The 12,726-nt window shown below is 36.1% G+C and overlaps 1 protein-coding gene across 1 annotated transcript in view; it reads right to left on the reverse strand.

The window, feature by feature from the left end:
* LRP2 (LDL receptor related protein 2) overlaps window positions 1-12,726 on the reverse strand; it is a 127,095-nt gene that overhangs the window by 54,929 nt on the left and 59,440 nt on the right. Inside the window, exons 29-34 of the mRNA XM_074829033.1 lie at window positions 11,149-11,377; window positions 9,515-9,692; window positions 7,408-7,536; window positions 3,267-3,433; window positions 1,262-1,405; window positions 212-321 (exon numbers count right to left, since the gene is read on the reverse strand). Of these exons, the coding sequence (XP_074685134.1) occupies window positions 212-321; window positions 1,262-1,405; window positions 3,267-3,433; window positions 7,408-7,536; window positions 9,515-9,692; window positions 11,149-11,377 (957 nt within the window). The remainder of the gene's footprint in view (window positions 1-211; window positions 322-1,261; window positions 1,406-3,266; window positions 3,434-7,407; window positions 7,537-9,514; window positions 9,693-11,148; window positions 11,378-12,726) is intronic.

Raw genomic sequence — 12,726 nt, forward strand, 5'->3', positions numbered from 1 at the left:
ATGGTAAGTTAAGGAGAATGAATATCTATGCAACAGTTTATGAAGACATGAAACAATTTTCCAGGGCTTAAAAAAGGTAAATAAATTCTGCACAAATATGAAAAAAACAAAACCATGTCAAATCCAGGATGGAAGCTGAAGACCCTAAAAATCAAGAAAAATGTGGAAAATATAGTCGTGTGCAAAGACAACAGCAATTTTGGAAATTTACCCTCTTGCTGGATCAACTGTCAAACCAATCGGTGTGCCAGCTCCCAGAGAGGTGCCATCATTGGTAATCAGTGTTTTCCTGTACATTACGTCACCATGCAGCTTCAGGACCTATGCAAACATTGAACTCATCAGAGCATGTAATATAGAACTTATGATAGATTTTCAAATTAAAGGAAGGAAGCCTAAATCCATAGGGAGCTGAAATTGCAGAAGACTCTCTCAAATACTATGAAGAGAAAGCACATTTTTCTGTACTCTAACCATCTCCCTTCTCTAACATGCACCCTTTGAATGAGCTGCTTGCAGCTCAGAACCTGCTTGTGTTAACAACTAAGCATCCTAGGTATAAAAATAGTTAATCCTTCAGCTTCCATAAGATCTTGAAATATTACAGGTTGAACAGGTTGATGGAATGCTGATTTAGAAAGTATTCAATTTTATTTGTTTAAATTAGTTGCCTTTTAATTTAATAGTATGTATTCATATTTTGAAACAAGAACATTAGTGGGCTTATTCACAGTAATTACTGTATTATTACATATTGCTTATCCTCTATTTCCCTATACTAAGTAGCATTTTTATCCTTCACACACCATCAGACCGCTAGTCTCCAGAAAGCTACATAATATGATACCAAAGCACTTGGGAGTGGATCTTACTGCATTTGATGGCAATATTCCTTTACTGTGAGAGGCACTGCATTGGGATAACTGATTTCAAGTGAGAACGGTAATAATAATAGTAACTCTAGTGATCAGAGAGGTTGTGTGTCAAACAACAGAAGCCTAATGACTTGAAGGGAGGCAGGCGGGGAGGAAATCTATGCACAAAGTTCCCAGGATATATAGTGCTTTCAATCTTTTTGACTATGCTCACATTTAGGTTTGTATCTTCAAGTTTGTAAAGTATTTTTCTACAGATTGTTTGCATTTTAAAATAAATCTGATTTCAGTTTTTCACTAAAAAAAGTATTACTAATTTCACTGTGTATACATTGTAGTGAAAATTCTGGGCTCTTACTTTCCAATTATCCCTCTTAAATAACTACCTCAATTGACTGTGTCCCTGGGTTACTGTAATACAGGTTTGCAGATATCCAGTCCAATGCCAGACCAATAGGAGCACCAATAACAGCTGCTGGAGCAAAAACTGTCCTGTTGGCTCCATCTGACCTCACTCTGTGAATTTCACCCTTGGGAAAAAAGATAACAAAAGTGAAAAAATGTCAAGAGCAGAAAACACCGTTCTATTCCAACCACATGAGCACTTACTTTATATTACAATCTTTTCTTAGGAAAATGAAAATCCAGTAGAGGGAAATGTATTTGTATATGGTCAATGCATAAACATGGTTAAAATATTATTGTAAATCATAATTATCTAGTGTGGAGAGGCATTACTGTTCACCAACCAAAACCTGATTGACAGAAATAAAACTACTATATTTTATAAGGTTGAACTGTATATATTTAAGCTATATACAGTCACACTCTGTAATTTGTATTTCATTATCAAAAGATTTTTACCAGGATACCCCATTTAACCATCTTAAATATACCTGAAATCTAGTAAACGAAAATAGTGTTCTCTCCATGCATAAATATTTAAGAACCACCACATTTTTTGTAAACTGTAACAGCAAGAATCAAGACTAATTATCCTTGCAGGTTTCTTCGTAAGGGTAACAATTGAAATAATAACTTATAACTTACAGCTCAATACCCAGCTGAAATACAGCACTCATCCACACTCAACCTGCAGAGTCACCTGGCATCTCACTTGTCAGCTCTGTTAATGGATGTATCAGCCCATGACCTACAGAACTGTTCAACCTCTTGTGAATGTCAGCTGTATCTGCTGGCTGAGATTTGTCAAGAACATTTTTTCAGACTGCAAGGCAGTTCAAATAGATTCCTGAGTATTTATCTAGTTCCCTGGGCAAAGGTTTGCTTAAATAGGTCTTTTTAAATACTTCCTGGGAACTAAGTATTCTAACTTTAAAAGAATAAATAATTAAATAAATTATGAGTGACACAGAAAAGGCTTTAAAATGAGTGACTTTTAAACTTATTTTTACTTCAAACCTGCAAAATGTAAGGGAACTGGGTAGCGAAAAAAACCCATAAATCTTGTGTGAAAGAAAGGTAACAAGTTAGTATGAATTGTTTCTGTAAAACACAACTATGGAAGTCTCCTTATCTACAATTACATTTTTCCAGGACCTAAGCACTGCTTTTCTTGAAAAAATAATTGCTTTTAAGTTTCCAAGAGTGAACACATATTGCTGAATCAGCAGTTTCCCTACCACATACATCTCCCAGACTGTCACAGGTTTGGGTTTTTTTAAGTCTCCATCCTGCAAAAATTGGGAATTTTTTTGTGGCGTCAGCTTTAGGGAACACATATCGTTTCTTAGTTCAGAACAAGCATTAAAAATGCTTAGTCAAACAATTATAATCAACTATTAAAAACTAGTTCAAATTATTTTTTAGATCTATAAGCCCCATATGGGCCACCTGGAAATTGTTGTGACTTTGGAACCATTTTCTACTGTTTAAAGAAAAAGATGACCCTCTACTATGTGACTTCATTAAGTGCTCAGACTAGATGCATGTATTTTCATTCTAATTTTTAGTGCCACTGTGTTCAATGTACAGCTCCCATGGAGAACTGTTCTGGCTGTGTTTGAGAATTAAGACCTAAGTCAAGAGAGAGGAGAAAGAGTGGACTACAGCAAATGGGGGCTGAGAGTATGGTTCTGTCAATGCTTTCTGATATTTCATGTTCATGTGTCTAGCTGAAGCAGAAATAGCACTGATCAAATATTTCAGTTGACAAAGATGAAATCTAATTTACAAAAGAGATAAAGCTTCTTTATCTTATCCTAGGGGGCAAAAAAAAAACCCCAAAATACCAAAAAAACCCCTTTCATTCCTTTCAATTATATTTATCAAAATTCTTACCTGCAATGCTAATATATTTCAGTCAAAAACATTATTTTAAAATAAAAAGTCTTATTTTAGTGCACACTTTGAACACAAATACTAACTTACCGGATTTTCAACCCAATAAATCATCTGTTCGGAGTCATCAAAGTCAACATCAACACCATTCTGAACTCCTGCTATTGGAACCATAGCATCATTTGTTTTCTCCTCAGGGTTCAGAGAAATTCCATAAATTATATTATCTCTTACAGCAATAAGGAAAGGGTGTTCAACTGTGAAAACATATAATGTAATTCAGAGTTGTTTCTGATCACAAAAATGGCACTATGATATGCCTCCCCTCTCCCACCCATAAGTTCCCTGAAGCTGAGAATGGCTGAATGTCACCAGTGATGTTTTGCAACCGCTTACCGATAAGTTTGTTCCCTCACTAGGAGTGAGGTTATCCATTATTTTAATTATTGTAACATTTAAAGTTTCAGTCCTGTGCAATCACAATGCATGTGCAAGCAAATTCTGAGAAGGAGGAATTAAATAAAGCAGGATCACTCATTGCTGGCCAAGGGAAGAAGAATATTCACGCAGCTGCTCCGAGTAACTTTTTCAAATCTCTGAGAGTGGCAACCAGCAGGACAAATCTCTGAGGGCTCTCCAGGACATGCCTGAGATGGGTTCTAACACCTAATGAGAAGGCCTCACAAGCAAGGTACATGTCACAGCAGCAATTGCTGATCTTTATTATTCAATATAACTGCAGTACTGTGTTTTCTTGTTTTATCTCCAAGGGAGTAGACACACTCTGTTGTGGTATATTTACTTTTAGGTAAACTTGTACCCTTACGTTTAAATCTTATTAACAAAGGACATCTAGTCAGGTGATCTGAGAAAATGCACTGGAGACCTGTAGAGTGTGAGTCAGCAACTTCATTTCTCATCTACTAGGAAGCAGGGGAAGAGAATCTCCTGAACACTAATTCCCCCCTTCCTTGTGCTTTTGCCTTTGGAGAACAAATTCTAGACCCTTCTCTCCATAGGCACAAGCTACCACTTGATAGGAAACTGAGCTGCTGCTGCACAGAGGGTAGTGTAACCCATTTCCTCTTATAGATCAAAGACTTGTTTTGTTTTGATTTTCTTCACTGGCTGCTTAATACATTTATATAAATTTTGCAGTGAAAATTTTGACATGAAAAACCACAAATCACAGCATCATTGCACATCTCAAAAATTATTCTCCATACATCTCTCTGGCAAGCTGGAACTATTTCTCAAATTTGACATAAGCTTAGATATCGTTTGTCTCAGCACAAAAATCACATTTTGGCAAATAATTGCCTGAAGGCATATCTCTGCCTGTGAAATTCTTGGACTTCTTCCATTTTTTTTTTTCCCCCTTAAGAATGTGGCATGCCAGAGTTCTTCTATAAAACATTTGCAAAGAACAGCTAAATTCATGTGAAATTGTTCCAATGCATACAAGACCCTGGAGTCATCATTCCCTTTCTAACTGTACACAACACTACTGAATCTTGCTGAAATACAGATATGTGAATTCTCTAGGCTAGACTGTTTGCATTTTACAAGTTCAACAGTCTCATTTAAACCAACTATATTCTACAGAAAATTTTTTGCTGATTACTTCATTTAATTTTAAGACCTATGCAAATGATTATTTCTCATTCGTATAATGGACAACAGAGCAAATTTGCTGAGCTATACAGATCTTAAATCTGTGTAGTTTCATCAGACATTAATATAACTTCTGCAATATTTAAACTTAACACAGGTTTACATGAAAAATGATAATCCATATAAAATTCATGTACTGTTATATTAAATATGCAAATTTACCATATTAATACAATATTTTAATATACAGGGTCCTTGCTTTGTTTCCATGCCAGCTCGCTACATTACCATCTTTAACATCAACCTGAAATGCAGTTTAAAGTAAAATAAGTGCAAAGGCAATCTTATAATATTAGCATTCTTCATCTTATGTAAAACTAGAAATAGTGCAATCCTAGAATCAATGCCTTTCCATCAACATGAAGTTAGCAGCATTTGATATGCGAACTAGGCAGAGATCAGCAATATCATTGTTTTGCAGAGACACCAGGCAACCAAATGCATGCAGCTCAGTTTAATATTTCCTCTGAAAGTTTGTGCTGGCCTATTAAAGTAAACAATGACAGCAAGGATGAGGATAATAGTAAATATTATAAAAGAAATGACAAATGTCTATTTCTTTGTTATCATCAGCAATAATTAAAACCTTTTACCATGACAGGAATCAGCATATTTTTAAGTAACTTTTTCTGATGTGTTGACCTTCAGCAAATACATTTTAAAAAGTTCCCAGAATCTATAGATGTTTTTTACATACCATTTTAAATGTATAAATTCAATCTAAAAAGAAAAAATAAGCCCATAGTTTAAAAGAATTGTGCTTCACAGAAGGATATTTCTATTACTTTCTTACACAATTTATATTGAGCAATTATGTAATTTATAAAAGGGTCACAGCTGTACCTAAGTAGACACAGGGAACTTTGCAACACGTGGGAAATAAAGATAAGAATTATGAATAGCTTGATTCAGTGGCAGAACTGGGTCAACCTCCACACATGCATGTGCTTCATCACTGCCATGTTCCATTTCTTTCATCATACTCCCTCTATAAGCCTGCACATACTAAAACCAGTACAGGTTTCTAAAAGAAACTCTCTTTTTAAGAGATTAAACAAACTTGCACTTCATTTCAGATTGTATAAATTGGTAATGCTCTTACTGCTAAGAAAAACATGAATGCATACAGCTCTTTACAGAACACACTTCTAAGTATCAAGCAGGAAAAGAGTGTGACCTGGCTTTTAAAATTTACATAGTTTTAAAAGGGTCTTATGACTGACAAGAGATTTCTAGTGTTAGCTCATCCCAAAGATAATTTCTACATAAATTTCAGTGATTTGAAGCTTCCTTATTAGGAAGGCACCAAAGCACACTTTATATCTGTACAACTGATGGAAAAATTAATAATGAATGCTTCATCTGACAAAATTAATCTGGTCAAATTTCTGGTCACAAACCTCCTGCCAGTAATTTGAACTTTTATGACTTTTTTTTTTTAATTATTTGGCTAAAATATTTTTACAAATCATTGAGGTCTGTGGACTGTTCAAAGAAAGTTCAGTGGTACTTTTTGATATGAAGTTTTGTTTGCAAAGGTTCTCTCTGATACAGCTGCATCACCTGTAGCATCTGTCATTTTAGGCTGTGTTTCTAGACCTCCTGCATTTGGCATACTAATTTTTTATACTGGGGAGGGAAAAAGATTAAGCTGTGAAATTTTTATCTGAATTCCAAAATGCATTATTTCAGACAGGCTGAAGAGAGTGGTGAGGAACAGGGAGAGCATCTCTCCTGATCAGATGGAACCAGAAGATTGTGACTTACTTCTTAGCAAAATACAGGCTGAGAAAGAAAGTGATAGTTGCTTCAAATTTATACAACAGAATATATACCAGGAATGAAGAACTACTGATGTTATTTACCCTAATGAACAAAAATGGCATAAGAAATGAGTATAAACTGGGGAAAGACTGTATTTGAACAGAAAATCAGAAGGTTTCCAAATATCAAAATTGTGAGGTTCAGTGAGTTTTAGGGGCAAGAAACTAAATTCATCTTAAACTGGAGCTTGACTGGTGAAAGGAGACATATGATATGGTAGTCAAGGACAAGAAGGAAACAGATTTGAGTGACCAAGAAAGTCACTTCTAGTCCTGCATGCTGACTTTCTTACAATTGCAACTCTTAAAAACAGGTTTTCAGGCTGAATATTTATAATAAGAAGGACAACATTCTGCCAGAGTATGTTTTCATTTTTAACTGATACTAAGTTCCTTCCAGATGTATTCCAACAGCAAAACATTCAATGTGTCGAGAAATTTTAAAACGTGGCTTATTTAAAGTGGGGGAAAAAAAAAAAAAAAAAAAAAAAGAGTTCATCCATTTACCCCAAATGATGAAGCATCTGAATCTCTGAGTTCCTTCCAGAACCTGGCTCCAAACCTTTAGGCCAAGTACATTCCATGCATCCTAAATGAAGTCTGCCTGGAATGGCCCCAGATTTTGATTTCATGAGCACCAGCTCACAAATATGAAGTATGCTTTTTGCCTGACAAATGGATGGATTTGACAGTGTCAGGTGTTTTTTTTTCATCTCTCCTTATTAGTGCCCTACCTCTCATGCAGTTCCTGTTATCAGGAGAAAGCATCCATCCTGAAGGACAAGCACAGGAAAAAAAAAGCGGTCCTGATGAAGAAAGCAAGCAGAGGTGGCTACAGGGGGACGATGCACAAGAATTGATACCTGATAAGAAAAAAGAAAGTATTAGCAACTGTAAGAACATTAGCGACTGGAAAGAATATTCAATCTCATTGCTACTGATAATATCAACCCAGCACTTAATGAGTTTTGCTATTTTCTTAAAATTAAAAAATTATTTCCAAGAACCACAAGCAATACAATACACTTGTAATAGGATATAATTTTTCATGTGAAATCAGTGCTACTATCACAGGGGTCTTTTTCAATTTTTCTGCATCACAGAAAATCTTTCAAACTCTTTTCAAACTTTTCTTACCTGCACCAGGAGGCCTGAGGAATTTTCAGTCTTTAATCATTATAACCTTTCTAGATGGGGGATTTAAATTATTTACTGAAGTTTCTTGGAGAAAACTAAAGTTGCCTACATCTCATTCAAAGGTAGTGGGAGTTCAATGCATAATTTCTTGGATCACTTTGAAACTGTCAGTCTGAGCTTGTAAAATGTAAAAAAGACAGTGAAGAAGGTCTCTACTGATTGCTATTATTATTATTATACACTAAAATTCAACCATTTAGATTACTTCCACAAACTTGCTACTAAAGAGGATTTCTCAGGATGAGCCATCTTTATAAGAAAATTAAAATCAGATTTTGAGTATATCCTTAGCAATTGCAGCAGGCCTGGAAGTTCCAGGAAACAACACAGTTGTTCCTAACAAGAACTGAAAATAAAATAACAAGACAACAATAAAACAACAGCATAAACTCAGAACTCAAACTGTAAGAAAATTATTCATCCTATCAGCATAACAAATCTAAACTCTAGTTGGTGTAAGACCTAATGATTTACAAAAAAGGAGAGTGGATGACAGTTTTAATACTGCATCTTGAATTTCAATCAGCAAATAATTATTTCTTCATTTGTAAACATCAGCATGTTTTGCTATTTTGCAAGTGCTTTATTTCCTTCTTCTCTGTCTGGCCACATAAAAAAAAAAAATCACAAAATGTACTAATTTAATACAATGAAGAAAAGTAAACAATTTTCTCCACCAGTGGTAGAAAGTTTTTTAAACCCTGGTTTGCAAAATAAAACCTCTTAAACCAGAACTATGATGTACAAATTAATGGCAACCTCTGGTGACTAAACAATTTGCAGTGAGCATGCTAAGTGGCTTTAGCTCTGAACATGATTGAGGAAGGTTTTGTTCCAAAACAAATATAGCACTGAAATTACTAGAGTCTTACAGTCTCTGCCCTCCCCTGTATGAAAGTTTTCAAGGTAAAAAGAAAAGTAATTGTAATATTTATTAATAAGAAACATTCCATACACAAGAAATATAGCAGAAAATGAAAGACAACGTTCATGTCAATATATTTCCCACTCTTAAAGTCATGCCATGAAACGACGAAAAGTCTGATTTGGAAGATAACTTTACCTAACAAAGAACCAAAAAAAAATTTTTTTTTACAGTCTTTCAGCTGCAAAAGATTACCTGCACATGATCTCAGAGGGAATCTTGAATGCAATGAAGGGGGTTATTTATTATTATTATTATTTCATTAAGTAAAACAATGCAAAAGGGCTTTCAGAGAAGGTTGATGACAGTAATCTTGTCTAAAAGAACAATAGTATTAACATACACGGAACTGAGTCTGGTATGCCAGAGACACAAATTTTTAAAATTAAAATGCTTTCCAAAAATGCTTCAATTTTCTTATAAAAACATTCAAAAACAAAGTGCAAGAAAATGGCATATACTAGTTCCCTATTATTCTTTTGGGCTAGTCATTATGCTTACATGCTGCCTAGGTTACCTCCCTAAACACCAGTTTTGGACAGACTGGTTCAGCAGGTTGGACAGGCTGAAATGACCTTCAGTTGCAAGTTAATAGGATGAATTATTTGCTTGTTTTAACACAGGCCATTTGCTGACAAGACTGATACCAGGAGTGCCTATGCATGACATTATTGCATGGCTTATTTTTGTAATTACCAAAGTTGTTTTGCTGAGCTTACCATTAGGTTGCTTTACAGGATGGACTGCCACAAGCCCCAATGGCTGGTGAATGTTATAAATCATAACTGTCTGGTTTCCTCCATGCCATTTATTGGCTCGAATTACTCGATTAGTATAGCGGTCGCTCCAGTACACAAAATCTTCAAATACAGTTAGAGCATGTGGATGCTGCAATATCTAAAAGGCAAGGATGTTTATCAATTTAGTTCTGGAGATTTGCATATGTAAAGCTTGCAATGAAGTAACAACAGAGCTGAGCATAAAATAAAAAAAAAAAAAGACAAGAAAAAAAGCAGCATCAAAAGATATTTTTCAGAAAAAGAACATGAAATATCATCTATTGTCTGAAAACAAGACATTGATTATGGGAGAAACACATATTTTTTAAAAAATTAAATGCTAAATAGACCCTGTGAGATGTACAGCATGAGGAATTAACAAAGCAGTTTGTGGTGGTTTAGTTCCTGCCGGGGTTCAAGACCATGCGGCCGCTGCCCCTCCCCCACAAAGGGAGTGAAATACAAAGCCCCTGGGCTGAGATAAGGAGAGGTTTAATACAACAGTGCAACAGCAACACAACAAACAATAACAATAACAGTAACAGTAATAACAATGAACAGAGCAAGATATCTACCGATACAGCAGTGAGAGCAGAGAGATCGCATAACACACGCGTTCACAGATCCTCCCGCGCTTGGGCGCCAGGAGGTGACTTCAGCATGGTATTGAATAACCTGGCTAGAGCTTCCCCCCCACTGCTGCTGGGGAAAATTAACCCTATCCTAGCTAAATCAGGACACAGTCTAAGGCAGAACACAGAGAACCAACAGATAAAGACCTAACTGTAGATTTTCAAGGGCATAAGAGGAAATTTCAAGTGAGAGTTATGGACCTGTCAAGACCTTGCATCTCTGATAATTTACCAGAGGTTTGAAGAAGGTGGCTTATCTAAATTTCAGAAAACTAGGAGTGGGGCAAGAAAGACTGCACTGGCTCCTATTTCAGAAGAATTGTCTTTCTAGCCAAAAATAAAATCCCAAGGTTCAATTCTTGAAAATATAATGTGGTTATTTATACCAGCTTACATGTACCAACTGAACATCTGAACTATTGCGCTGGTACAGGGACACTGCTACAAGCTGCCAGCAGCACTTCATTGCCAGATAGCCTGTAAAAGCCATGGTCTTCATGAAGTGCCCTGCACACAGAAACTCCTTGCAGCACAAAACCCTTCACTGCTGTCAAGAATAGTAGCAATAATCACTCATGGAAGGTCACCGGGGAAAGTTCTTCCAGTTTTTTTGTACTGTATTTGCCTACAGCAAATGCACCAGCTAGTATCAGCAGTTTCAGATACTGCCTCTAGTCTTTATGCATGCAGACAGAACAAATGAGAATGATCTAAAGCACTAAGTCTACACTCAACTCCAGGTTCTGTTGAAGATCTCCTGAGAGACTGTGAATAGGATATGCAATTCTTTTTCCATCTGTAGCAAGCAGCTAAAATACTTCATATGTGTTTCACCCAAGTATTCTGAAGAAAAATACATCCAAGTCTATGACAATGCAAATACATTTTTAAGTACTATCAGCAAGGACATGGGAAAACAATAGTTTCTTATTAAAGTCTTACCAGATCGCTTGCAACCACCTGTCGTCTGTTGTTTCCATTGTAATCACAAAAATCGATATAATCAAGATAAGCATCAGCAAAATAGAGAAGTTTATTTGGGTAATCAATGGAGAGTCCATTGGGCCAGTAAATTTTATTGTTAATAATCACTGTTCGCATTTTGCCATCCATGCTGGCTTTTTCAATTCGAGGGTTTTGGCCCCAGTCAGTCCAGAACATTACATGAGCACTGAAAAAAGTAACTTGTGGTTACCAATCTGAAAAAAAACCTAGCTGCTTCTTAAGAAACATTACATGAAGACTCACTAACCAAAAAATAGAAACAACCTTTTTAAGAAAAGTCCTACACAATGATACTGAAATTATTCATTTCAGCAATACACTTAAGATACTAATATCATTTTTGTTTTAAAAATTCTTTTAATACTTCTACTGCTGTTTTCATTTGTCAATAATAGCAGTACCTAGAAACTACTGTTATCACTGTTTTTCAGTGTTGATCATAATCTGATTCTCCAGTTGCTAAATAATAATTTGATATGGGTTTGTACTTTTACAAGCATGCATTGATAAAGTTAACAGTACTATAACCAGAGAGCCCCACATGCCTGGCAGTAAAAAGAGTTCAAGGCACCGAAGAGCTCAAAAAACAGTAAAAGTTTGTACATGAGCAGTTCAAATCATAACATTCCATTTATTCTATGCCACTTGCTGTCTGAAATGGGAAGGTGATTTTTCATAACTATCTATACGATATTAATGTTATTTTAGACTTGGAGCTACGAAGGAACTTGTTCCTTCCCAGGTAGGCATACCACATTATATTACATAGAATCATAGAATCATTCAGGTTGGAAAAGACCCTTGGGATCATCGAGTCCAACCATCAGCCCTACTCTACAAAGTTCTCCCCTACACCATATCCCCCAACATCTCATCTAAATGACCCTTAAACACATCCAGGGATGGTGACTCCACCACCTCCCTGGGCAGCCTATTCCACTGTCTGACCACTCTTTCTGTGAAAAATTTTTTCCTAATGTCCAGTCTAAACCTCCCCTGTTGCAGTTTAAAGCCATTCCCCCTTGTTCTGTCACTAATGACCTGTGAGAAGAGACCAGCACCAACCTCTCTACTATGTCCTTTCAGGTAGTTGTAGAGAGTGATGAGGTCTCCCCTCAGCCTTCTCTTCCTCAAGCTAAACAGTCCCAGCTCCCTCAGTCTCTCCTCATAGGATTTGTTCTCCAGGCCCTTCACCAGCTTCGTTGCCCTCCTCTCCACTTGCTCCAGCACCTCGATATCTCTCTCGTATTGAGGTGCCCAAAACTGGACATAATACTCAAGGTGTGGCCTCACCAGTGCAGTGTACCGGGGGACTGTCACCTCCCTACTTCTGCTGTTAAGTAGGTAAGTTTGTGGTGTATCACCAACTGATAATGATATATCAAAATTTTGAATTAATAGTTCTTAACTAAGAAGCAAATGTAGGAAAATCTATTTTACAGGGAAAAAACATCTTGTTACAGCGAAACAAAGCAAGAGATTACAAATAATCACCATATGACTTTAAATATTATA

Source organism: Strix aluco, chromosome 6 (genome assembly GCF_031877795.1).
Source record: "Strix aluco isolate bStrAlu1 chromosome 6, bStrAlu1.hap1, whole genome shotgun sequence".
Lineage (NCBI taxonomy): Eukaryota > Metazoa > Chordata > Aves > Strigiformes > Strigidae > Strix > Strix aluco.